Source organism: Emys orbicularis, chromosome 2 (assembly GCF_028017835.1).
Source record: "Emys orbicularis isolate rEmyOrb1 chromosome 2, rEmyOrb1.hap1, whole genome shotgun sequence".
Classification (NCBI taxonomy): domain Eukaryota; kingdom Metazoa; phylum Chordata; order Testudines; family Emydidae; genus Emys; species Emys orbicularis.
In genome coordinates, this window is record NC_088684.1 from 245,581,004 (window position 1) to 245,606,116 (window position 25,113).

The 25,113-nt window shown below is 40.0% G+C and overlaps 1 protein-coding gene across 2 annotated transcripts; it reads right to left on the bottom strand.

The window, feature by feature from the left end:
- Nucleotides 1-1,184: 1,184 nt before the first annotated feature.
- TMEM106B (transmembrane protein 106B) lies at nucleotides 1,185-24,066 on the bottom strand. Of its 2 annotated transcripts, XM_065398143.1 has the most exons (8): nucleotides 23,957-24,066; nucleotides 18,774-18,995; nucleotides 11,267-11,330; nucleotides 9,318-9,477; nucleotides 7,284-7,424; nucleotides 7,145-7,194; nucleotides 5,146-5,199; nucleotides 1,185-4,111 (listed from the first exon to the last, which is right to left on the bottom strand). In XM_065398143.1, exons 2-8 carry the CDS (start codon nucleotides 18,991-18,993, stop codon nucleotides 3,973-3,975), a joined length of 828 nt encoding a protein of 275 aa, XP_065254215.1. In that variant the 5' UTR covers nucleotides 18,994-18,995; nucleotides 23,957-24,066; the 3' UTR covers nucleotides 1,185-3,972. The 2 variants fall into 2 exon arrangements, with proteins under 2 accessions (XP_065254215.1, XP_065254216.1); XM_065398144.1 differs by lacking the exon at nucleotides 7,284-7,424.
- Between the last annotated feature and the right edge of the window lie 1,047 nt (nucleotides 24,067-25,113).

Consider the following 25,113-nt stretch of genomic DNA (forward strand, 5'->3'; position numbering starts at 1 on the left):
TTAACTCTTGCACATTAAGTAGTCCCATTGAAGTTAACAGGAATATACACACAAGAAACGGGTTACGGGGTCAGGTGCCAAGTTATTGGCGGACAACTTACAAAATGGTTTTTGGTTATAGACTTGTTATATTTTTCAGCTTTTAACAACGGCAACTAAAAAACATTTTGCCTGTAACACTCAACACACCACCTCCAAACAACTCAATTGTTTCACCCTTTCCAAGGACATATTTCAGTTAATCAGCTGGTAGCACTAAGTCCATGATGAAAACGTAAAGCATCGCTGGTAGAGTAGTCTGATCTAGTCACTATACATTAAGAAACAAACAACGTTTTGAATTATACTACTATTTAGCAGATTACACACTTGGAGAATTTCAAGGACCGTTTGTATGAACGTCAATCAGTGTGTGTTAAAATAAAGTTGCCAAATGTAACAGCAATGTTAATATTAAGGGCATGCATGCATCAGAAGTGCATTAAAACTGTCAAGCTATACTGCATAGCAAATTGTTACAAGAACACTGACCTCCACATTGCATAATTATTTTAAAAATTGTAATCTTCTATCAAAGAGCCTCCAGATGAGGAAACAAGTTACAAATGTGGTAGAACATCTAGAAGGCATTTTTCTTTCACAATTCATGAGTAACAATATATCATAGACTCTGTCTTTCAGAACAAAAGTTGCCTTTTGAACTCCTCTACTGTGTAGTCAGTCGGTAGATCTCCAGGGTTTGTAGGATACCTTTTTTTAAAAAAAACCCATTTTGATAGCATATTTTACATGTATTTATTAACATAAATGAGCCCTAAGGAAAAGAGATCAATCCAGTTAAGAGTAAGTGTATGGGTCATTTTTAGCCAAATACATCTGGTATCAGCTGTTATAGTATACATTTATATTAGCCTCCCCTTCCACGCACATCGCAGTTCCAGAGTCAATTCCAAGCTAACACATTTCAATGGATGCAAAATAAACACCTTAATTTAAGTTACATACCATCTCCTCAGAGACTTTGTGGCCAAATAAATCAGTATTTTACAAACCAAATTATACAAGGATATGCTTCACTATGGACTTAGTAGCTTTTGGGGTTTCTATGAAAAGAGAAAGTACAAAAAACGTAGGTTGGAAAGCTATTTCAGGCCCCGATTCTGCATAAGAAATCACTCATTAGCCCCTATCATACACTCAGGTAGATCCCTTTTCAGAATCATACCCTTAGCAGTTAAATATTAAGAACTCGACATTCTTGTCATCTTGAACCAAAAGTTCCTTAGCTGGACTAGCCTAAGGAAAGTAACTAACTTTTACACAGATGTATTACTACTGACAGCACTGTTCACGGCAAGACACATTTTATTAATGGATCATTGTCTCAAAATAGCCAATACTTAGAAGATTATATAGAAGTAAAATTACATAAGAGTTTCAGTCTATTTCTGAACCCACAGTTTTGTTCACGGAATGTTTTGCACTGTACCATTGGCAGGTTCTGGCCTTAAATCTGGCATGGCCAGATCCAGAAAGAAATACACCATGATTTAGGAAGATCCTGCAGTGGAAAAGTGCTCTAAAGGTAGCAACTCTTACCACACAGTACTCTCTGCTGCTGACACATGGGTCTGGCCAGAGCCTCTCTATATCCTAGTCATTGGCTGAGAAATCAGCCCTTTTAAACTGTCGGCAGTTAGCTGTTCCACACAAATAGTGGTACAAGCTCCCCACACAGCCAACCTTCTATCACCAATCACCAACCCCCACCCCAGGCATGCTTTGTTATTGCCAGCCATAGTCAAAGATTGGGCATTTGCAACTACATGTTTATGTATATAACAGCACTAGGTTATATTAAGTGCAGTATAACTTTTGTTATTCTGTTTATTCACCATTTTTCAAGTTTATAACCAACTACCAAAAATATTTTTAAGAAGGCAAGAAGTAACTTGGTTTTGTAATGCCAGCATTGTGTCTTCTGGTTCAATCAGTGTGAACTGACCAACACTATTTACAGAAATGTGATGATTTAAAGTCCAATAATGCAAAGGGATATAGGGAGGCACACCTTTACACCCATGCAGAACCCTTAACAGGACCATCACTTATAGCAGAGTAACTTTCTTTTTTTTTTTTTTTTAATTGTGAAGTTTAGCTCCATACAACAAAAAACGTGAAGGGGAAAACAAAAACAACAAAATTACATTTTCAAGCTTTCAGACTATTTCTTAACTGAAAAGTTACCTTTAGAATATAACACTACTGCCAATGAACTGGATTCTTATGTCTAATATCCTATGTTAGAAAGATATGGAAGCATTAAAGCTGCAGTACCTGTTTTTTTAAAAATATTGTTCATTTCAATTTAACAATCTAACTGCTCAATAGCAAGTATACATTAACCTGTAATTATCCAATTTAGAACTAACTAAATCAGGATTCTTTTAACTAAAACTGAAGACGTTATTTGGATTCAAGTAAAAGAACAAAAGTGTTTTAAACACATTAAAGGTAGTCTCCAAAAATCAAAGAAATTTTAAGATTAAATCTAAATTAAATTATGCTCCTCACAAGGTGAAACGCACAAGCACACAGTTCCGCGGCCAATTATACCTGGCATTCAATGACACTGAAGACATTTACTCAGGATTATTTTGTTATCAGAAAGTAACCATATTTGAGTTCTTGTAGTTTAGTGTTTGCATAGGCACTTGCACTTTAAAAAAAAAAAAAGTCACTCTCCAATCTCATAATGTGAAGTGTGAGGTCTCAAGAGGATTTGGGCAACTACTGCTTATTCAGTCCATACAGATGTTAAACTACTTGTCAGTGTTAGGTACACATTCTTTATATTTCAAAGCGATTATGATTAGTTATATTTTCAGTTTACACTTAGTTGCCCAAAAGCCATATCTAGACTTACTATGTACACTGTTTAAGTGATTCTGTGTAAACTTGAAAGTGATACACTTGTACTCCAAGCTACTACTACAAAAAATGAAATAACTTTATGCATTTTATATTTTTCATTATCCAATAGAGACTTCAACATTTTTCTTTAACTCAACGATGAATTTTGCAAAGCAGTCATGAATTTTTGTCATATGCATTATTCGTTTTTAAAAATATGAATAATGAACATTTTCTTTAACTTCCCATCCTGGGGTAGGGGCAGGGAGGAGGTAGAAACAAAAACAAAAGAATAGTAGCCAACTTAACACCAGATCCAAAATTCCACATTCAAGGAAAACAAAAACCTTCATTCAAGTCAATAAGAGTTTTGTTTGTGCTTAAGGAGTGGGGGGGAAAAAGAAAAAGAAAAAAAAAAAAAAATCAAGCAGTTAACCTGTAATGGAAGCATACCTAAAACAGAATTCCAATACAAAGAAAGCTGTTTTGCCGTAAGTTTACTAATGCATCCTCAAGGACTGTAAGTTACTACATATATAGACATATCCAGACGCTCTAAAGGAAACTGGTGACTTAAATAGAAGCCTTGATCTGTACTACTATATGTTATAGTTTCAGTTCTTAGTATTTAACTTATATATTTATTCCTCTCACAAATGTTCCTTAGTGACATTGTTTCATCTATACAGATAAATAAATATATGCATATTTACTTTAAAATTCTTGTAGCCACATTGTGTTGTAGGCAATCATCCAAGTTCTCTGTCTGAAAATTTAAGATGCATTTTTTCCTAGTGAAACAATTTGATAGAAATGTCTACATATCATAAAAGTAAACAGAAGGGGAAATACACTGTTCAACAATTGTGGCTATATACATTTTGCACTTTTCCTCCTCCCGCAGATCGTATTATAAGCAAACAGATCTTCAGGGTTGCTAAACTTTACACACACACACCCTTTTAAATAGTAGCAAATCTGATCAACAGTTCTACTAAGATGAAGTCTGGCAGCAGCAACAGCCATCTTTTTTTTTCTGCATCATCCACTCTGCCACTTTTATTGTGGAGGTTGAAGTACGTTTAGATATTCTGACTGGCCCATTTGATAAGTCGTGTTTCCACCACAGTCTACATACTGGTATCTCTCCTGGGATATTTGTTCAGAGTGGCCAAAGTAAGAGGTCGTCACTGTCACTCTTAAATACAGACAAAAAAAAAGAAGAGACGTTGGTTTGTAAAGGCTACACAAAAGGAATTTGTGAGATGATCAGTATTTTAAAATCAGATATACATTTTATTCAAAAAAATTTAAAACATTTTATATAAATTAAGCAATTTTTATTCCACATTAGTAGCCAGCTAAGTTTTAATTAAAAGTTAATATTGTACTACAGGCACAGAGTTACTATTATATGTGACTACACTATACTTGGAGAGGATGGTGAAACCAATGGAGTTTACCCCAATATCAATTTACCCCAGCTGAAGATCTGATCCATAAAACACACTCCTGGCATATCATTGAGTTTTGAGTTTTAAAAATAGTCATGTAGGACTGTATTCAATGTTATTAAGACAAACTGTAAAAGCCCAAACTCTGATTTATTTTTTTTATTATCTGGGTGCAAAGGCAAGGTAAATATTTGCATCCAAACCACATCCAAATATTCAACACCTCCGGTTTTCATACCAACACAAGAAACTGGCAGTGAGCTTGCAACAGAGATAATATAAGCAGGTGGAGAAGAGGGAAGAGATGGGTAAGGGACAGTTTCAGGCTTAAACTATAAAACCCAGTGAGACTTTTGTAACTATAAAAAAAATACTATAACCCTGCCTGTAAGTGAACATAACTCATTTTAAGGGCTTTCTAAAAAACTAATTTAGCAAATATGACTTATCAGACCAACGGTCCTGGAGACAAAAGGTCTTCAGTCACAGAGCAGACAGAGCACTGGCATTGGCTGTGCAAGTTTCTTCACACTTCCAAGCTCCATCTTAAGGCCAGATCATATTTAAACTGCAAATAATTTCTTAAAAGCTGAACCATACAAAGAAATGATGAACTATTTAGTAATTTTTACCATATTATAAATTAAAATGTTTATTCATTTTATATAGAATATATTTCCCCCCATGTTTAAGAACATTATATACGAAAAAAAATTAAAATACACTGAATGGCTTCACTAATTATTTTTATGCACAAATACAAGTGATCCATACTTACTGCATCATGACTACTATGTTATGCACTTTAATAGATGGCAAGGTACAGTAATCACTGAAATAACAAAACCAGAATTAGAGTAATCAAGTGGTAAGATTTAACAAGCTAAAATACAGAACTAAAATTCTAATTGAGAGAATATTTACATGCTCCTTGGTCTTTAAAGAAGCATTAAGTATGAAGAGCTGCTATTAATGTCAATTAGCTATAAAATATTTTTAGTCAAAAGTTGCTGCAAATAGAGCATATTGGCATCTTCTCTACATACAAATCCCTTTTTAAGTTTACATGCAAAATGTCATTCTATATAAATGTAGATTTTTTTTTCCTGTTAACTGCTTCTTTTTAAAGTGGGGAAAGGGAAAGTGTGTATTTTAAACAACAAATGTTTAGTCATAGGCTTGCAATTTAAATTTCAAGCAGGGGACAGCAGGGCTCTGTAACCAATAGTGCAATTTAAATCTCAAGATATCAGCAAAGAAAGCACAACAGAAAAGCATCAACACATCACTAAGGCTACGTTCACACTACAGCTTAAGTCGGTATAAGCTATGTCACTCAGGGGTCTGAATAAAACTGCTCGCCTGAGCTACATAAGTTACACCAACTTAAGCTCCGGTGTGGACAGAGCTATGTCAGTGGGAGGGCTTCTCCCGCCGATATAGCTACCGCTGCTTGCAGGGGCTCAGGTAACTAAGTCAAAGGGAGAGCTCTCTCCCATCGGCTTAGAGCGTCTCCACTAGCAGTGATGCAGCTGCACCACTGTAAGCTCTGTAGTGTAGCTAGCGTAAGATTTCTGCCAGACTCCTGGTGCAAAGTTGCAAGGGAAAGAGTCAACAAGGTTGGCAGGCTTTTCTGATAAAATGGATGGGCACAAAGAGTTAAAGTTTAGACATTCAGGAATATGAAAAATAATTATGGCAGTAAGATTCCGAGCTAAGTCATGTATTTGAATCATTAGACTTGTATTTTCTGCACTTTTTAAAAAGAATACGTACAAGTGTTTAAGCATTTGTAAGCTAAGTTCGTATTTCACATTTATTCTAATGTTTATTAACAATATTTTTTTAAATTTTCTCCAAACATACCCAAGACACTAGTTCTCATTGAATACTATGGCTTAAACCCTGCAATTGGTGTCTACAGTTGTATCAAGTTGAAACTTTTTTTGACTGTGTTTGAATTAAATACAGAAAGCTTATCTGAAAGACGTTAATGGACAAAAGATTCTTCATAGTATGGTAACAAAAATGGCAAAGTTAAATTTTCCCAAACTACAAACTACAAACTACAAAATCCCTGTATGGAGACAGGGATTTTCCTCATGACCTCCTTTCCCCCCCACTACACTGCATGACTGTAGTTGTTTGGTTGGGGCATGTCTTTCTGCTGCAGGTTGACCTTTCTTCTGAACAGGTGGACTTGCTGCTGCGTCAATACCCAGACTCTTCTGTAGCTTGTGTGTATTTCAACCCAAATACATTTCTTTTTTGAAGTTATAAATGAACAAATGCTTATAAATTAAGTGTCTCCTCAATTGCAACCACAGGGATTACCATTGTACATCCGTAGTGACATCCACAGTCCAAATAGAATAAATATAATGGATATAATCCCTCATGTTTTGCATCATAAATCAACTCCCAGCCAGACAGTTAGTTAGGAAGAAACTTTTTCTTGGAGCAGATTATTGTAAATTAGTCCATGACAAGAATTCTTGCACCATTCTCTGAATCACTGGGTACTGGCTAATGCTAGAGACAGGAAACTGAAGTAGATGAACCAGTGGTCTGATTGACTACAGCAATGCCCATATTCCTGTCTAACGTTCATAAAAAAGCAGTATGTGCTTTACTGTTGTATATTCAGTAATTCCTAATCCAAATATAGCAAAAGTACAGCAATGTGGTAAAAGTTAGTTTTTAGTGGGCACCACTATATAGCATCATTAGTACAATGTTGTATACACACACATGTATTTTAAAAGCCAAACACTTACAACATGTAGCTCATTTCATCTTGTATGACTGTGGGCACCATATAATCAATCTGGAAAAACAATAAAAAAAAAAAATCAGTGAAATGATAAGAAACACAAGATCAAATATGGCTCATATCAAAAACATATCCACATTTACCTGCTTCATATCCAGTGGACCAATGTTGGTGATATTGTTTAGCCGTGCCTTCCCAATAACCGTTTTTGAAAACTGAACTTGGGCTGTAATGTTTGCCACTTCAACAGAATAATAATTGTTGTTTGTTATATTTAGGGTGTTCTGCAAAAAAAAAAAAAAAAAAAAAAAAAACACTTTAGAATTGCCCATAAGTTTCTTGAAAAAAAAAAAAAAAACTGTTTTGAAAATTGTTGAGTAGAAGACAAAGTCTCATATCAAAGTGAATAGGTGTATAAGCTATCTTTTGCTTTATCTATCTAACGCCACATACTTTTCTAAACATATTATCTAACAGTGTTTCTCAAACGCAGCCACCATGGCCGCATGCAGCCACCAGGGGCTTTTCTTGCGGCCACAGCCTCCTGAGCTGTGATGTGGGGATGGGGGTGAGAGGAAGTGGCAAAATAGCAGCCCCTCCCTGTTGCTCCTGGATGGGTTGGTGCCGAGGCTGCCAGCAGGGGTTGGGCCCTGCACCCCTCTGGAGACACCTGGGGCACAACACTAGAGGAGGAGCAGGCAGTTGGTGAGTTCCCAACTTTCCTGGGGTGTTGGGGCTAGGCTTTGGTCTTCAGCCCTGGTGTGGCGGGACAGCAGCAGGCCTGGGGCTCCAGCCGCATTGCTTCAGGCTCCATCCCTGGGCCCTGGCCCCTGGCCGTGGGGCTTCAGGAGCTGGCCACAGGGCTTCAGACTCCAGCCCCCCACTGCCTCCCCCGGCCACTCACCCACCCCATCGCCTGTAATCCCCGCTGCCTCCCCCAACCCCCATCCAGGGTTCAATTTGTCCCCAGGCTTGCCAGGACTGAGTAAGTCTGCTGTGAAAAGTGATATTAACTAAAATAAAAGTATCACTTTTCACAGCAGACTTACTAGGTAGCAATAAATAAATTACAATGATTTGGACATGTATATTTATTTGTTTTTCCTAAAGCCAATCAAGTATTTTAGGAAAAAAATATGAGAGCGGACACCAAAAATGTGTACTGAGAACCAACATGTTAAAACATGTTTTAGAACACTAGGCAGCATCTGGTGCAGGCAGAGACAGTGGTGTTTTCACAAATGTTAGCTAATATTTTTATTAAATCTCATTTCTTCTAGGATAAACAAGGTCTTAAATGGCAAGAATGTGAGTGTTGTAGAACTATACCCAATTTTCTTCCCTGCACTGTCAGCTCATTAATTTATGCAGGCACTAACAGGAAATTCATTTCTATTCACATAAAATGAATAACTGAGTTTTCATCAAAGATTCCAACTCCATCAAGATTTGTGAGATAAAGTAAAACTGAATCTACTGCCCCTGTTCACAGGAGAATGTGGATCTGTAATGCATACACTACATGGGGAGCCTTTTAGCTATTGTATCCACAGACTAGCCCCTTTTCTTAGCCTCCAGCATGCTGCCACCTCTGCACCAAATTATTTGGGGCCATCCCTGTTCACTACTCTATCCAATTCAGCATGCTGGTACTAAACACTTACATTACTTACATTTTAGAAGGCCACATTTTAAGAGGTATCCACCTCAACAATTGCAGTCACCCTGTATACTATTTTTAGTGGAGTACAGGTATAGACTTAAGGAAGGCATATCTTTCTTAATAGTAGACCCAGAATCCTGGCTCACCCACCCAGAGCAGATCAGGAAAAATCCCAGTTTCTACCTCTAAGTCATACTGCAAGACCTCTACTGTTCCCCAAAGATCCAGACCAGATGAAAGTCTGACAGTAAACTGAGGGTAGCAGCCCATGATTATACAAACTGGAGAAGAGAATTTGACCACCCAAACAGTTGTCACTATCTTTATAATCCACATAAAATGCCTGTTGGGGTAAACACTGTCAGAATGCTTACAAATAAATGATACACGTTATGTGCCTAGTAAAATTCTATATAATGAAGCATTTTTGACTGGATCCATATGTTGTGTTTTAAGGGGAAACTATTTACACAAATTTACTGTTCACTTTACCACAATGTTCAGATTGTCTTACCGTAATATTTAGATATATTATGCGCCTACTTGTTTCATAACTGACATATACTGACTTCACTCCAATGTATTCGACATCGATGGAACGAGGAAATAAGAAGAATACAGCCAGACCAGAAAGGAGTAAGCATACTATTACAGAAGCAGTCACATAAAGCTTTCTGAAAAGAAAGAAAAAAAGTGTTAATCTAGTGATATTACCAACAAAAGTGATTTGTTATAAAATTCAAACCATTCCTTTCTTACCATTTATTTTCTTTGTAAGTATATAAGCATTCCTATGTAAAATCAAAATATTTAATCCAGTCTGTCTCAACCTTTCACTCTAACTCTTTAAATTCCATTTAAACTGAGAACAATTAAACTGCATATTATGTTTAAGAAAAATCTTGGAGTATAAATTAATCTTGCTTTCAAGCAGAGTTCAAATATGGAAGTAATTGATGTAATTAGTGATTCAAACTTCAACACATATGGATGCTCTGGTCTAAAATTTTTAAACCTAATTCTGGGGCCCAATATATTTAAGAAAAAGACCTCAATCAAAAGATACTCTTAATTTGAAATAGAACCGCCAGAACAGAGAGCAAGCAAATCAAATTCTGAAATATTGTCATATATGAGATGCCTTGAAAGGCACCCTGTCTTACAGGAAAAAATATTTTATACTAAAGCTAAATAGCAATGCTACTAGCTTGCTTAGATGTCTGTTTAACTAAGAACTGTGACTTTTGGTTTCTTGGGGGGAAAAAAGCAAGGCATATGAAATAAAACCTTGTAATACGGCTTTATAAAACCGCAAATTTGTTCCAAGTTTTGGACAATAAACAAAAAATTCTTCAGAACTGACCTACCATTGTACCATATCTAGATGATTCTTAACCTCTGAGTATAATCTTCAAGTCCTCACAATTAAAGTTGTAGAATGTGACAATTTGCACATCCCTATAAAAAGGGTATCTTGCCATAATTCAGTATTCTAAAATGAGGTCTACTAGCAAATAAATGAGTAAATTAAAAAAAGCTATGGCTTCAGTAAAACACATTAGGTGTTGGAAATCAGAACTTGGGGCTGGTTTAGCAGAGAGATGACAAACCTAAAATAAAGAATTATAAAAATCTCTTTATCCACTAATATTTCCATGTACTTCTTAATAATTGCTAACATTATACTGTTGCCAAATTAAGTATTGTAGGATTACTAATGTCTGCTAGACGTGAAAATAATAGTCTATTACAGAAAAATCCAAAACCTTTTGATGTCTATCATAAAATATATCATAAATCACTCAGGTTCAACTGGTTTAACACATGGGCAGATCTAATAAATTTAATACAGAGAAAGCAGCAACAAAAAAGGCTAGACCAGAATAATGAGTTTACTGATCCTTGATACTGATGACCAAGAAACCATCCCAAGAAATATACAACAGCAATTGACTTATTTGATAACAGTGGGCCAAATTCACTGCTGATTTAGATGTGACAGTGAAGTTGCGTCTACTTACGTCAGCAATGAATTTGGCCTTTTGCCTTCAGGTTAAAAGCTACTTCGCCCTTGGTCTAGAGTAAAGGCTACTGGATTCTCAAGCAATGTACAGCCACAGTCTTCTAAAATATTAATCATTTGATATAACTATAGCCCAAAAGATATCGTACTGCATTATGCACCGTGCTACAAAATACCTTGTTAGCAAACAGGTGTGTGCTACCCTGAACCTCTTTTGTTAATGTTTTGAGAGTTGTGGTTAGTTTTGTTATGAAACATGGTTAAGGAATATTGTTTGGAGATACTGAGCCCAAGAAAAAGATTACTCAGTGACTTCATTTATGTTTCTTCTTTAGAGAGGGAAAAAAACACAACACCTATATTCTGATGTTAAATGTGATGCAATATATCAGCAAAAGAAAAGTTCATTTCATACATTCATATTTCTTACTGTAACTTACGTTCTTCTTGGCCTCAGCCTCTGATCACTGTATGGAATCAGTGCCACAAGCTGGTTTTCCTGCCCTACAAATACACAAGAACAATTTTCAGAAATATCTTTAGGTGGACTTAGCTATCTCTAAACAAAAACAGTTCAAACAGCATTTTCCAGCAGAGTTTAATGGCACCTCATGACGGATTTTTGTTGTTTTTAATAAAAAGACACAGTAATTAAAACAACATTTTGGAAAGTGTCCTTAGGTATGGAACATCTCTTCATAGACTACACAAAAATTCTTTCAATTCCCTGTAGCAGAACAATCTGTGGGTATATTAAGGGACATATGCTTCTATCTCAGAAGAAAGGTTAAGAAGCAATTTTTTGACAGGGCAGTGAAAGGAAATACTTGTTTCTCTGGAAGACAATTATTTGTATTGCATTAGCCACCAAAAGCACCAAACAGAACCAGGGGCCCATTACACTAGATGCTGTATGAACACATGGGAATACACGGTCCCTCCACCAAAGAGTTTCCAATCTAATCCATTCATTTCTGACCTCTGTTCCCTTCTTATGGTTCAACAATAGATTTTTTTAATATTCTAAGCATCCTGGAGCAAAGACCAGTTTGCAATACACTATGCACACCTATGATGCATAGGAAGTGAATAATCATCAATGAGTGAGAATTAACAATCTGAACAGCATGGTAGCAAAAGAAAAAGAACAATCACTAATACCAAAACCAAGCTTGCAAGAACAAGAACTAGTGTTATTTGGGTCAAACCTTTAATGTCAGGACCAAGAATTTTGCTCACAATATCCTCAGTTGCAAAGAACACCTGAAAGTTTACCAACACACGCTCTATGAAGTATCAACAAATTATTCCTGCGGCAGTGAGCTGAACATCTATGAAAGTTCAGTGAACTATTATCACACGTGATGCACTTATAATCAACACTTCAGAGGAAAAAACTCCAATGTGTAGCTAATACGACAGACAGAAAAAAAATGATTGTATATCCTCTTCAGACACAAACAGGATTATCATTGGGGGTCTGAGCCCAGAGCTACCTTGGGGTATGTCTACACTACAATTAGACATTCATGGCTGGTCTGTGCTAACTGACTCAGGCTCGCAGGGCTCTCGCTAAGGGACGCGTGGGGTTTGGCAGGAGCCTGGGCTCAAGGACCCTGCAAGGTGGGAGGATACATCTACAAAGAGACTCGCAGCAGTGAGTCTCAGAGCCAGGTCATTTGACTCAGGGCTCACGTTATGGGACTAAAAATAGCAGTATCAACATTCTCAGGCTGGAACCCAGGTTCTGAGATCCACCTCCTTCACTGGGTCTCCTCCCCCCCCGCCCCCCAGTGCCCAGTGTACACATTCCCTCAGAGGGCTAAACACTCTAAGATCTACGGGAATTTTCCATACAATTCCTACTAAAGACACAAAAGACCTACGAGTTAGTAATTTGTGCACATGGTATTTTTTCCCCTAAAAAAATACAAGTCCCAATAAATGAAACAAAATGACTAAAAGCTTAAAAGTACAAGCAGGACTTGCATAGAAGAGAAGTTGAAAGTATGCAGGTTATTTAATGTGCAAGTTGTACAAGAAGCAGGAGAGAAGGTAGATGTAGCAACACAGCATGTGACAACAGTTGGGTTAAAGTGTGGAGCCTAATCACAGGTATCTAAATATTAATTGCACCATTCAACTCAAACCTTTTGCGATAAGGTATTGTGGAGGTTAAAATAAGTTGAAACACACTGGTTTCCTGTCCACACCAACAGATTTCTACATTTTTCTTATGAACCCACAACCCCTTCTCTGCACAGTTTTCAGTTGTAGATAGACTCATGATTGGGGAAACAACAAAAACAAAGCCACACAAAGTTTCCTCAGAGCGCAAAAATCTTTGTGTTTGCAATACATGAAGAGTTAGAAACATGGTAAGAGGTCTGAGAAAAAATCTGGAATATTTGTTGTTGTTTGAAAGAAACTGAAAAAAATACTAAAAATAATCATGTGATTGTTTAAATATATTCTTCAAACTTTGCAAAAAAAAATACTGTAATGCTACTTTTATTTTTACTCTGTGCGTTGTGTTGAACAGCTGGATTTGTCCAAAAGACAAGAAACAAATTCCATATGATTGCTACAGTTTAACAAAAGCATGAATCCAAGTACACTGTAATTCCAATTGTGCAATATAGTCTCATATATTCACAATTTTGTTACCTAAATTGAAATCTCATTTTATAGCACATTGAATTTATCTTAAAATACCAGTTCACTCTATTAGCCAGTTCTAATGAAAATATTATTTTATTGCAGACATTCATTAATTAGCTCACATTTTTAATGTTTAGTATGAGACATGCATACCGAATAAATGGTTTAATAAGTCACCCTAGTGTAAAAATTGAATAAAAAAAATTTGTATGATTAACAATTTTCTATTTTGATTTACTAAACATTAACTCTAACATTATATATTAGAAACATCCGCAACTTCAGGGTTACCTATTATCATAACACCTAGTATTACCATAAACAGGAAAATTAAAAACATTTCTATTTAATTTGATTACTTGATATATTTGACAGCCTTTTGTACGGGTCTTTCACATGGCAACAGGAGAGAAAAAGATATGGTTGTAAAACTACAAAAACAGAAGGACTCAGGCCAGATCTGATGCCTAATGATACTAAATCCGTTAGGTTTATGTAAGCCACTACACTGATACTGATATTAGTTGGAAATTACATTGTCTTAAATGTGTTGCTATTTTTTTTAAAATGATTTTTTTTTTTTCAAATGGTTTTGGTGCCTTTCCTCCCAGAAGATTCTGAAATGCTTTACAAACTGTACTTGAACAAGGACTTTTAACCTGTACTGAAATACAGTTCTCTCTGGAGTAGAATGTGGCAGCCGTTCTATGCCAAAACATTTTACTCATGGGGGAATTCTGCACCAAAAAATTAAAAATTTTGTGCACAGTATTTTAAAAATCTGCAAAATTCTGCATATTTTGTCAAAATAACAATATAATCATGCCAGTTTCAATTATTTTGGTAATTTATTTCAAAATACCTGTCAGCAGGAATGCCTGCATCAATACAGACCACCTTCCTCCTCCCCCCCCCCCCCCCCCAAAAAAAAAAGATTCTGGTAATTTTTTTTTGGACAAATAGGTTCCTTACTAGGAATACAGAACTTAATTAATACAGAACTTTGAGTAATTAATTTAAATTACAATACAGAACTGTATTTCTTGCACCTGTCAAAAGCACTACAAAGGCTTGGGTGAGTCAGAGTAATGGAAGCGCTGAGGGACAGGGAAGGAGCCTATAGTGACCTGGAGGGTTGTTGGGTGTGGGTGGGAGAAGTATGGAACAGGTTTTGGGGAGGGGGAGAGGGGAATTGTTAGGGAGTTGGGGAGCCTCCCCCATGCAGACCCAGGCTGACCCCAAGTCTCTCCCATTCAGTCAAACATATCTGGCCCTGTCCCCGCATCCCCAGCTCCATGGGTTTCTACAGCCTCCTCCCACATCCCCATATATCCCTGCAGCCCCCCCTCCCTCCAGTCCCCATGTGGCCTTGCACCCCCCCTCACATTCAGCCCGACTCAATGCTGTCACCCCACTAGCTCTGAGCCCATGCCCCAGTCTGAACACCAGCCTCTGACCTGCCCCAGCAGCCCCATGTGTCCCACTCTGTCTGTCCTAACTTGGCTCCGCAGGGTGCTGTGATGAACTTCTACTCCTGGGGGAATTCTGCCCTATTGCGCACTTATGACCCAGAAGTCTACAGTTCTGCCTTTTGCCCACCAGAGGCTGTTGTGGTGCCGTAGCAGTTGGCTGTGTTCATGCCGCTGGCTGTTCTGGTGCCACAGCGGCCTCCAGTGGGCAAAAGGCAGAACTGCAGCATTTCTGGGGCAGAATGTATTTTCTGCAGAAAAAAAGTTCTGTGGGACACATGAATTCTGCACATGCACAGTGGTGCAGAATTCCCCCAGGAGTAAGATTTTTATGAGGGGAAATGAAGAATAATTTGTCAAATTAAAGATGCAAGAGTAATTTTAGGAAGATTATACTTTGCCAAAAGAGAATTTGATCAAAATCGGGCTATTACACTTAAGGCTGTGTCTTCTATAGGCAAAAAGATGAGCTAACACATGGCAACATGCTAGTGATGACAAGGAAGTTATAGTTTTCACACATATTGGAAGGTCAGGGTAAATCCTGAAGGAGCATGTAAAACTACAACTTCCTGGTCTTCACCAGGATTGTACCTCCTGTTACCTAGCACACAGTAAGAACTCTAGTGTTGTCAAAAAAGTCTACTACAGCAACTCCTCACTTAACGTTGTAGTTATGTTCCTGAAAAATGCAACTTTAAGTGAAACAATGTTAAACAAATCCAGTTGTCCCATAAGATTTAATGTAAATGCGATGGGGTTAGGTTCCAAGGAAACTTTTTTGGGGCAGACAAAAAGCATTATACTGTACAGTACTGTACTGTGGTTGGGAAGTGCCCCTGGCTTACCCCACACAGGCACAGCCTGCTGCAGGCAAGGAAGCACCTTTGCAGCAGCAGCTTCCCCAGAGAACAGGCTTGAATTTTGCCGGGAATGCTCCAGGCCCGCCTCTGCCTGTCCCCGCTCCACTCCAGGGCCACCTCTTCCCACCCCCCCTCCACCTCCTCTCAGGAGCATGCCACATCCCCCCCCCTCCCCCAAAGTCCTGCCAAACAACTGTTTGGCAGCACTTAGGACTTTCTGGGAGGGAGGGGGAGGAGCGGAGACACAGCGCTTTCCCGTTCCTGCCCCTCCCTCCCAGAAAGTCCTAAGCGCGAAGTGCTGGGAGGGAGGGGGAGGAGGTGGAGAAGCGGAACTTGTGCAATGCTCCCTTGTAAAGTCACTGCTTTTCCACAGAATCTTACAAGCAGGCAGCCAAATGACGTTATAAGGGAGCATTGCACAACTTTAAACAAGCATGTTCCTTAATTGAGCAGGGACGTAACAATTGAAACAACGTTAAGTGGGACACCGTTAAATGAGGAGTTACTGTACTGAAGAGATGGATTTTGCTTTGACATGGGCATCTCTAATCGTTTGACCAGGCTAACCATAATCAGTTTTAGGACTGAGGCTGAACGTTTGCAAATACTGTAAAATACACCATAATGAAGGGCACAGCTTAAAACTAATTTGTGATAGATCTAGATAATACTTAGCACTTTAAAAGTGTTTATATTTTCAAAGCAGTGTACACCAGGTACTTGAAGGTGCATGAATATTTTTTAAACCAGAATGCTGAACTTCAACAGCACTAGGTATGGGACTTTGCCCATATTCTCACATTATCTACTAGCTAGCAAGAAATTCTTCAAGGAATGTCAGGTAGCAAGGATAATACCACCATATGATGAAATCCCATTAACTATTTCACCCTCCTAATCACAAATACCTTTGAGGACCTTTGCAGGAATACTGTCAGGAGCACCAGCACTCACAGACGAGGGCATCCTCTTTTAAGAAAAGTAGAAGTAACAAGGGGCATCCAACAATGCAGTTACAGGATAAAAACATTTCATGTCCAGAAACAGACAACCTATTTAAACAGATTTTCCCAAACCACAACTGATGTTTACTATTCAAAGCATGCAAAACGCATGGCTTTCAAAAAAACCCTCTTCTTGTGGTATGCACAATACACAAAAGCGTGACAGCCTGCAGAGAGCTGAATCCCTCAATTATGATTTAAAAAAACAGAATAAAATGTGTGTTGAGAATGATTGATGCTACTATTTAAAGAGGTCCAACAGCCTTCTTAAAGTCAAAAAAGGCTGCTTTTTAAAAGAGAAAGACAACGAGAAATAAAGCTTTTAACACAAGATGCAAAGGACATCTAAAAGGAAAACACTATAGCTGCTAATGTACCATATATACTTGTTCATAAGCCGAATTTTTTTTATTAAAAAAGGGAAGCACCAGAGAAGGGGGTCGGCTTATGAACGGGTATAGAGAGGGAGAGGTGGGACACAACCCTCCCCCAAACAGAGGGAGCAAGGAGAGGCAGCACAGCCAGAAGGGAAGAGGCGGGGCCAGAGTGTCTCTGCTTCTGGCCACGCTGCTCTCCCCCCAGCCTCCGAAGCAACTGCAGCTCTGGGGCTGGCAGGCTGCGGCCGCACCGCTTGGCCCAGCCCGCCGGAGCAGGCTGCGGCCGTGCCACCCAGACAGGCCCGGCCCGGCCCAAGATATCCTCCCCAGATAAAGTGGGAAGGGATGGGGAGAGTGTGGGGGTCCTGGGGTGGGATCATGTGGGGGTGGTCACAGGGGTTACTCCCCTGACCCCCAGCTTCTCCCCTGCCCCCCAAAAAAATTTCCCCACCAGTTGCTGTCCTGGCCCGTCAGGGTAAGCAGCTTGCTTTGTTTACTTAGGTTACCTCCGTGCCTGCAGACGCTCGAGGTAAACAAACCATCTCGGCCCACCAGCAGCTTATCCTCATGGCCCGGGAGCCAAAGTTTGCTGACCCCTGAATTATAGGGTTGGCTTATGAACGGGTCATCAAAATTTTCCATTTTTACTTATCCATCTTGGGGGAGTCGGCTTATAAATGAACCGCCTTATGATTGAGTCTATGCGGTAATTAGTTTCCATAAAGGCCATTTTTCGCAAGTATTTGTTGGTCATTTTAAGAGGTGTAGTAATTTAAGGTACAGATTGTCAAAGCAAGAATTACACCAGATTCTCTGTACCTTAGTTCCTTACCATAGTCAAAAGACCATATTATACCTACCTTTGCCTAAATTTTTCCATCTATAAAATGAGAACTACACACTACTTACCAGTTTTAAAGAGCTTTGATATAACTTTTGACAAAAAGTTATATAAAACTGCAAAGTTAGAATTGTAAAATGTTTGGGACCAATATGTATTATGAAGTACAAGCTTACACATCAATCATCAAAACTGTTACCTCACAAAACTAGCGTGACCATTTTTGTTAAACAGAAATGTATGCTGAAAGCATTTAACAGAAAAAACAACTAGAAGACCGTATACTTAATGGACAGTTAAAATTCTGAACTGACTCACACGTTTTAAAAATAAAGGTTAGCGAGAACATTATTAAAATAATATTCTGAAGGGTGCAGGCTCTGATTACCACAGTATATATTCAAGTGAGAGACCTCATAAAATGTGTCTCTGTATAACTCTGCCTAGTCATTTCAATATAGTTAAGGGATAAAATGCCTAGAAACAAGGAGAGTTAAGAGCACATAAGCACAAGCAAATCAAGATTAAAGTATTGCACTGATTTTTTCCGATACAAATACTAAAAAGGTAACTTATAAAATGTTGATTCATCGCACTCAATCTGACTGTCTTCTTGGTGGTGCAGGAATAGAAGAGAAAAACAAATTTCAATTACAGAATTGTAGCTATTGGATGCAGGGTATTAGCTTCATTTACAAGGAAATATGCTTAATTTTAATCTATAACACCTACCACGTGGAATTCTCCCTGTTCCCTGGCAAGTGGGACAAGTGACACTGTCTCTTCCAGTAAATTCCACATATGGGAACTGTGACACATCCCCACTTCTTCCATCTTCACTATGGGATTCAGAGTGAACTAATCCATTCCTCATGTTTTCAGATGCTGTACCTCCATCATAGCCATCTTCCTTACACGTATGTAAAGGCAGGTGAGAAAAGGATTTCCCCATGTCTGATGGTAGAGAGAGTTAGAAGTATGTTTTAGGAAAAGCACTCAAAAATGGTTTACTGTCTTATGCAAAACCCAAGAAGCGCTATTAATACTGCAGTGTTTAGGAATGAAAAGAACTCAATTCATTTGGAACTCATAATAAAATGAAGTCAGAATAAAACAAGATGCAAACTGAAATTAAACAGCTGACAATTAACAGAGTTCACTTTGAAGCTCTACAGCAGAGAAGTCAAATATATATAACTTTCAGGATCCATCCAGCCCTACAATTACACTTATATGGCACACAACACTCAGATTGTCCAGAATCGCAGCTTTTTTTTTTTTTTTTAAGTAATATTTGCAACCATGAGCGCTAAAAGGAAAAGAAAGCTTCCAAATATGAACTGAGCATAACTGTTGCAGTCATGTCTGCCTGAGTCTGCAAATAGTCCATAACAATGACTGAGAAGTGTGAATTCCCCTAGACCCTATTATCCTAATTGGACATCAACTCTAAAATTCAATTATAACAACATTTCAGCAACAACATTAATTATTTCAGTGCTGATCAGTTTAGCAAAAGGAACGAGGAAGGAAGTGAAGCCAAGCCCCCCGGGAGGTGGGATTTAGGAGCTGCTGCAGGGGAAGAACTGTAAAGAGAACAACAAAGGAGACAGAAGAGAAAGATATAGGCAAGGAAAGATGAGAAAACAATGGCAGAGACAGAAATCATGACAAAGGGGAGAAGAGCTTCCACTTGAGCATTGCTGAATAATAAAGTACTAAATAAATACCTAAAAGTTTAGTTTTCACATATAGGCCAGAGTCTGAAAAGGATCTCTATCCAAATATCCCACTGACATCAGTGTGGGACCGTGTAGATTGAGGGGGAATATGGAGTCCTAAATTTATACCCCAACCTACAGAAAACCAAGTGTGGAATTTGGCCCTTTACAAACCAGTTTTGCACCATTAATCTACAGTCTTCTACTCAGCCTGCTTTTCAAATCAACACTACAACAGCTGAAACCCCAATTTTGACCAACTTTAACATTTGTATGACTGGGTGGACCATGTCATCCAGATTATAATTACTTACTTTAAAAATACTTCTAATTAATCTTTTTTAAAAAACAGCTTTAAAAAAAACAAACCTTAAAATAAAATGTTGATCCCTCTATCTGTAGCAATGCATAACAAAGCTGTCTTCCAAGCCTGGAAAATTCACTCACCAGGGGCAACTAGGGAACTTTGCTTGAAGAGACAGGAGCCAAAGACATTAATTTCTACAGAATTTAACATTTCATTTAATTATTATATAAATGTTTAGCCATTATTATTACAAAAATGGTTCTAAATCAGTTTCCATATATAAGGCTATCTTCCCGTATCTAAAGACAGTGTTAATGCCCCAACTGCTGCTCCTAGCTTTCTAATGAAGAAGTAGATTGAAATGGAAAGCTATCCCTGGAACCCTATAGACATGAGTGAAACTGACAAGAATTTTGTCATTTTCACTCTTATATTGGTCAGGAATCCTGTAAGTAGCTGAGACAGACAGGGAAGATATTCAAGGGGGATGGAGGATACAAAAACAGAGGTCAGGAGACGGGTAGAGTGCTAGGGGACCGCTAACCTTGCAAATACCAGGAAACAGTGAAAGGGGAAGAGTAATGAAGGCCCTCCACTTCCCTCTTGCATCAGTCAGGAGCCTGAAGATTTGAGGGAAGGGAAAAGCAAATGAACTTCAAATTTTTTGCAGTCTAGGGATAGAGGAGTTTTCAAGTTTCACACACTTATAAAACAGAGGAAGTAGTGCTTGGTGGTGTGAGGTGGAGGGATGGGTAAATCCAATATATATATTATGGATTTACCCATCCCTCCACCTCACACCACCAAGCACAGTACAGGAAGATAACTGATGAGCAAGGAGAGGGATAAAGGGGCATGGACTTCTTGCCAGGACATTAGCCCCAGCCCTTGCTGGTGGCCCCTACTTTCTGTACCAACTGGAATAATGCTCTAAATAGTGGGTGTATGGCTATGCTCCAGGCTAAACAGTAGGAGCATTAGGACTGCAGAAAAGTGACTCCAAGGTGAAATCTTTTGTGAGTGTCTGTACCTTTCTAGTAGTCAGATCATATAATCTACCATTATCATTTTTTTAATGCAAGATAGCACACCAACTACCATGACTTAGATTACAGTCTTTCACAGAGTTTGAAAAACTCTCTAATGTGAAGCTTGATCCTGCACACATTATTCAGACAAAGCTCCCACTGAACTGAAAGGGAATTTTGCCTTAGTGGGAACTGCAGGATCATGCCATTAATTTCCACTATAGTACTAGAGAAAAGAGATCTAAAATATAAAGGAACTCCATTCCTGCAGTTGTACAATAAGGTGTCCCACACAGAGAAAGTAGTATTTTAAGAACTTGCATGCATTCCTTCTGTATGGACTTCTCATATTAACAAAAAGATATATTATTCCAATAGGTGGTAAAACCTACGGGAAAGGATAGAAAGAGGTCAGAAGTTCCTTACACTGACATCTTACTGATGGTCCCAGCAGCATGACTGCATCATCACAGTTGGGTGAACGCAGACATTTGCTTGAATTAAAAATCATGAATGTGTGTCAATATTCATGACCCATTTTGTTGGTTTTAGCAAGTATTCATACAAGCCAAGTTTTAGTCACAAGAAAATTCATGATCAGGAAACCTACTCATATGGGTATTCTTGCAACCATTTTGAATGTGCTTTGTGGATTTGGGCATGATCCAATAATGGAGCTGAAATACCATACAACTCAGATGACTAAAAACAAAATGTATATTGTAAATAGAAAGTATCCACAGCACAAGCTGCGGGAAGTAGTTTGTGAACAATTTATAGGCTGAAATATGTTCACACAAACGATTTAAATAATGAACAAATTTACAATAATTGGAATTTGTCAGCAAAAACAGAAATAGTTTCTAATTCACTAAATTATTCACTGAGTACACAAGATGGCTCTGCCCCTCTGTTGTCATTAGTCCACTTAAAGAGTTTTAGGATTCTGCCACAGCCTTGGAGCTATGGAGCCTGAATTCTTTACCTCACGCAATAGAGGTTATTGCCTACACTGCAGCTGGAAACATGCCCCCACTCAGAGCAGGTAGACAGGCTCACACTAGCACTGCTGGAGGTACTGCACTAAAAATAGCAGTGTGGACACTGCGGCATGTGCAGCGGATGGGGCCAGTCACCTGCGCTCAAATGTGTGCCACAATGTCCACACTTATTTTTAGCATGCTAGCTCAGTCAGAGCAAGTGCAAGTCTCTCTACCTATGCTGGAAGGCACACTCTCTAGGTAGACATACCCAGGGGGTGATACTTTTAGATCCAGAGGTCGTGGATTCAATCCCAGCACCTGTTATGTTACAACTGCAACTAACTCATCCAGCTACACTGCTAGAAGATTCAAATGCCAACTGTAATTGAAAACTACCGTTCCATCTATAACTTAAATATTTTATACCTCAAATCTATAAACATCAATTCTGAATACCCCAATACAATACCCCGATACAATGGGATTTAAAAAACCTTAACATTTTGTAGGTGAGAATACAGAAAAAAAGCAATCAGGGAAGTTGCCTGACCTCAAAACCATACAACAAACCAGTGTCAGAGCCAAGATTACAATACAGGAATTCCTGGCTTCTAATCCTGTAGTCAATTCCTTAGACATAATACTTGTCAGTACTGCACTACAGCCTACATCAGCATAGCTTGTGTCAGTCAGGAGCATGAATAAACCACTTGCTGAGTGATAGAAGTTACACTGACATAAGTGTTCATATGCACAGCACTATGTTGGTGGAAGAGCTTCTCCCGCCAACATACTTTATGCCACTCATGGAGATTTTTTTTATGTCTTAACCAGCAGCACCACTGTACATATAGGCATGGCCTAAATGGATGCAACTTTTCTTTTAAAAGACAGATTAAAGGTGGAGTTCTTATTTCACTCAACTATACACAAAATTAAAATGCAACTCTAAAAAAAGCAAACAAAATGATGATAATACACCCAGTTTTAAAAGCCATTTTATTGCAGTTGCCTGCTCTATCAGCAGATGATTAGTCATTACTATTACAAACTCTCTCAGGATACATAAGGTAGAAGAGGTAAAGAGTCATGACTTGGTATTCACAAGTCTGTTCAGCCTGGGTAGGCATGTCTAATGATGTGCAAACAAGCTCTTTGTCAAATCCCAGCCTTTAGCTATCCACTAAGTACACAGCAAAACGTGTTTCAAGAAAACACTTGAAACTTGGGACCTTGAGACTTTTGTCCTGTGTGGACAAAATAGAGAGACACCCCCTCAACGAAGCCAGGTGTGTTTACATTTGAATCCCACAACCCCGGGAAGCAGAATCTTTAATTTCACCAGAGACCTAAAAAACCAGCTATTAGAGACCACCTCACAAAACACACATACCAAAACCACTGCATGACAACACCATGCCTAGGTCACCCATCCCACCTAAGCACACAACACCGCTCCTGGGCCGCAGGTCCCACCTCAGCGCACACACACACTCACTCTCCTAGGCCACCCATCCAATCACACATCTCCCCCTGCCTCCCCACGATAACACCGCTCCTGGGCCGCAAATCCAATCTACACACACACACACCACCGCTCCTGAGCCCCAAATCCCACCTCAGCACACAGCTATCCCCCCTCCCCCCGACAACACTGATCCGGGGCCGCACGTCCCACCTCAGCAGCGCTCCGCGCCCCGGCCAGCACTCAGTGACACCGGCGCACCGGGCTCCTCTCCCACCGCCCAGGCCACAACAGGGCTACACGGCCAGGCCGCTCCGCCCCGCCGCGCCCCTCTGCCCCCCACCCCGCCGCGATGCCCGGCGTCCCCTCGGCAGCACCGACGGCCGCCGCCCCAACTCGGCGCCCTCTCACCTGCGCGGCCGGGCTCGGCTGCTCGCTCGAGGCAACTGGGCTGCGTGCGCGGCAGGACCCGGCTCCCGGCGGTGGGAGAAACAACGACGCCGAGCTCGGGAGCCCGGATTCTCTTCAGCGAGCGCAGTACGCAGGCGCGGCAAGGCGGGGGCAGGGGGCACCTGGCTAAGGGCTGACGGTCTGTAGGGGCGGGGCTGAGGCCCAGTGGCGAGCGCCCGGGAGAGCTCAGGGCTGGGGTTGGGGGGAGAGCTCAGGGCTGGGGTTGGGGGGGGACCTCTCAACCGCTCCTCAGGCCTGGGGTCTTTACCACCCGGTCTCGCCGCAGCGTGAGGCGGCCTCACGCCGGGGCCGCTGCGCTGTGGTGTGAAGGTCCGAATTGCAATCACGGCCCGTCTCTAGCAGTCCACGTTTGCTTAGTCAAAGCCCCGCTAGAAATGCCCCTTCTCCGGGTGCTGCTGGGCGCCGTGACCCGGGGGGAGCAGCGCCCTCAGCGCCAGCCGGGCTGGAGAGCCCGGGACTCAGCAGTAAAATCCGCTGGCGTTGGTCTGACTTGTTCCCCCGGTAGCCAGACCCGTGCTAGGCCTTCCCAGGGCACAGGCACGGCGCAGCCCTTCCCTAAAACCTACAGCTACATTGCTAAACGGGGCCACCTTTTTTCAGTGCCTCGCCTGAGCCCCTTGGACCCGACTTCTCCTGGAGCTGTGCGTGCGCGATGCTGGCCTTTACAGCGTCGCCAGCTTTCATGATTTCATCCCAGGTTTTGTAACATTCCGTGATTTTTGTTTCTTAACGCCCCAGCCTCCTGGAGTCTTGCGAAAGATTGTTTTAGAGATGGGGCAATACTGATGGCTAGATTGTTCCTATCTCTAGCACAGGAATATTGATGGGGGGGGAAGAAGGGCTTCCTTTCCTTTTCCACATCACCCCATTAACAGTTTCACTGGCGACTTTCCCATTGTACCTACCTTGGGCAAGTGGGGAGGGAGCAGAGCAGAGATGTGTGTGTGAGAGAGACCCCTGCACCAGTCAGCAGAGCTGACCATGCACAAGGGAACGAGTAAGCTGCCTCCCAAAAAGAGGGGAAATAACTTAGGCCTTGTCTATACTGCACAGTTTTGTTGACAAAAGGCAGCTTTTGTCAACAAAACAGTGGAGGT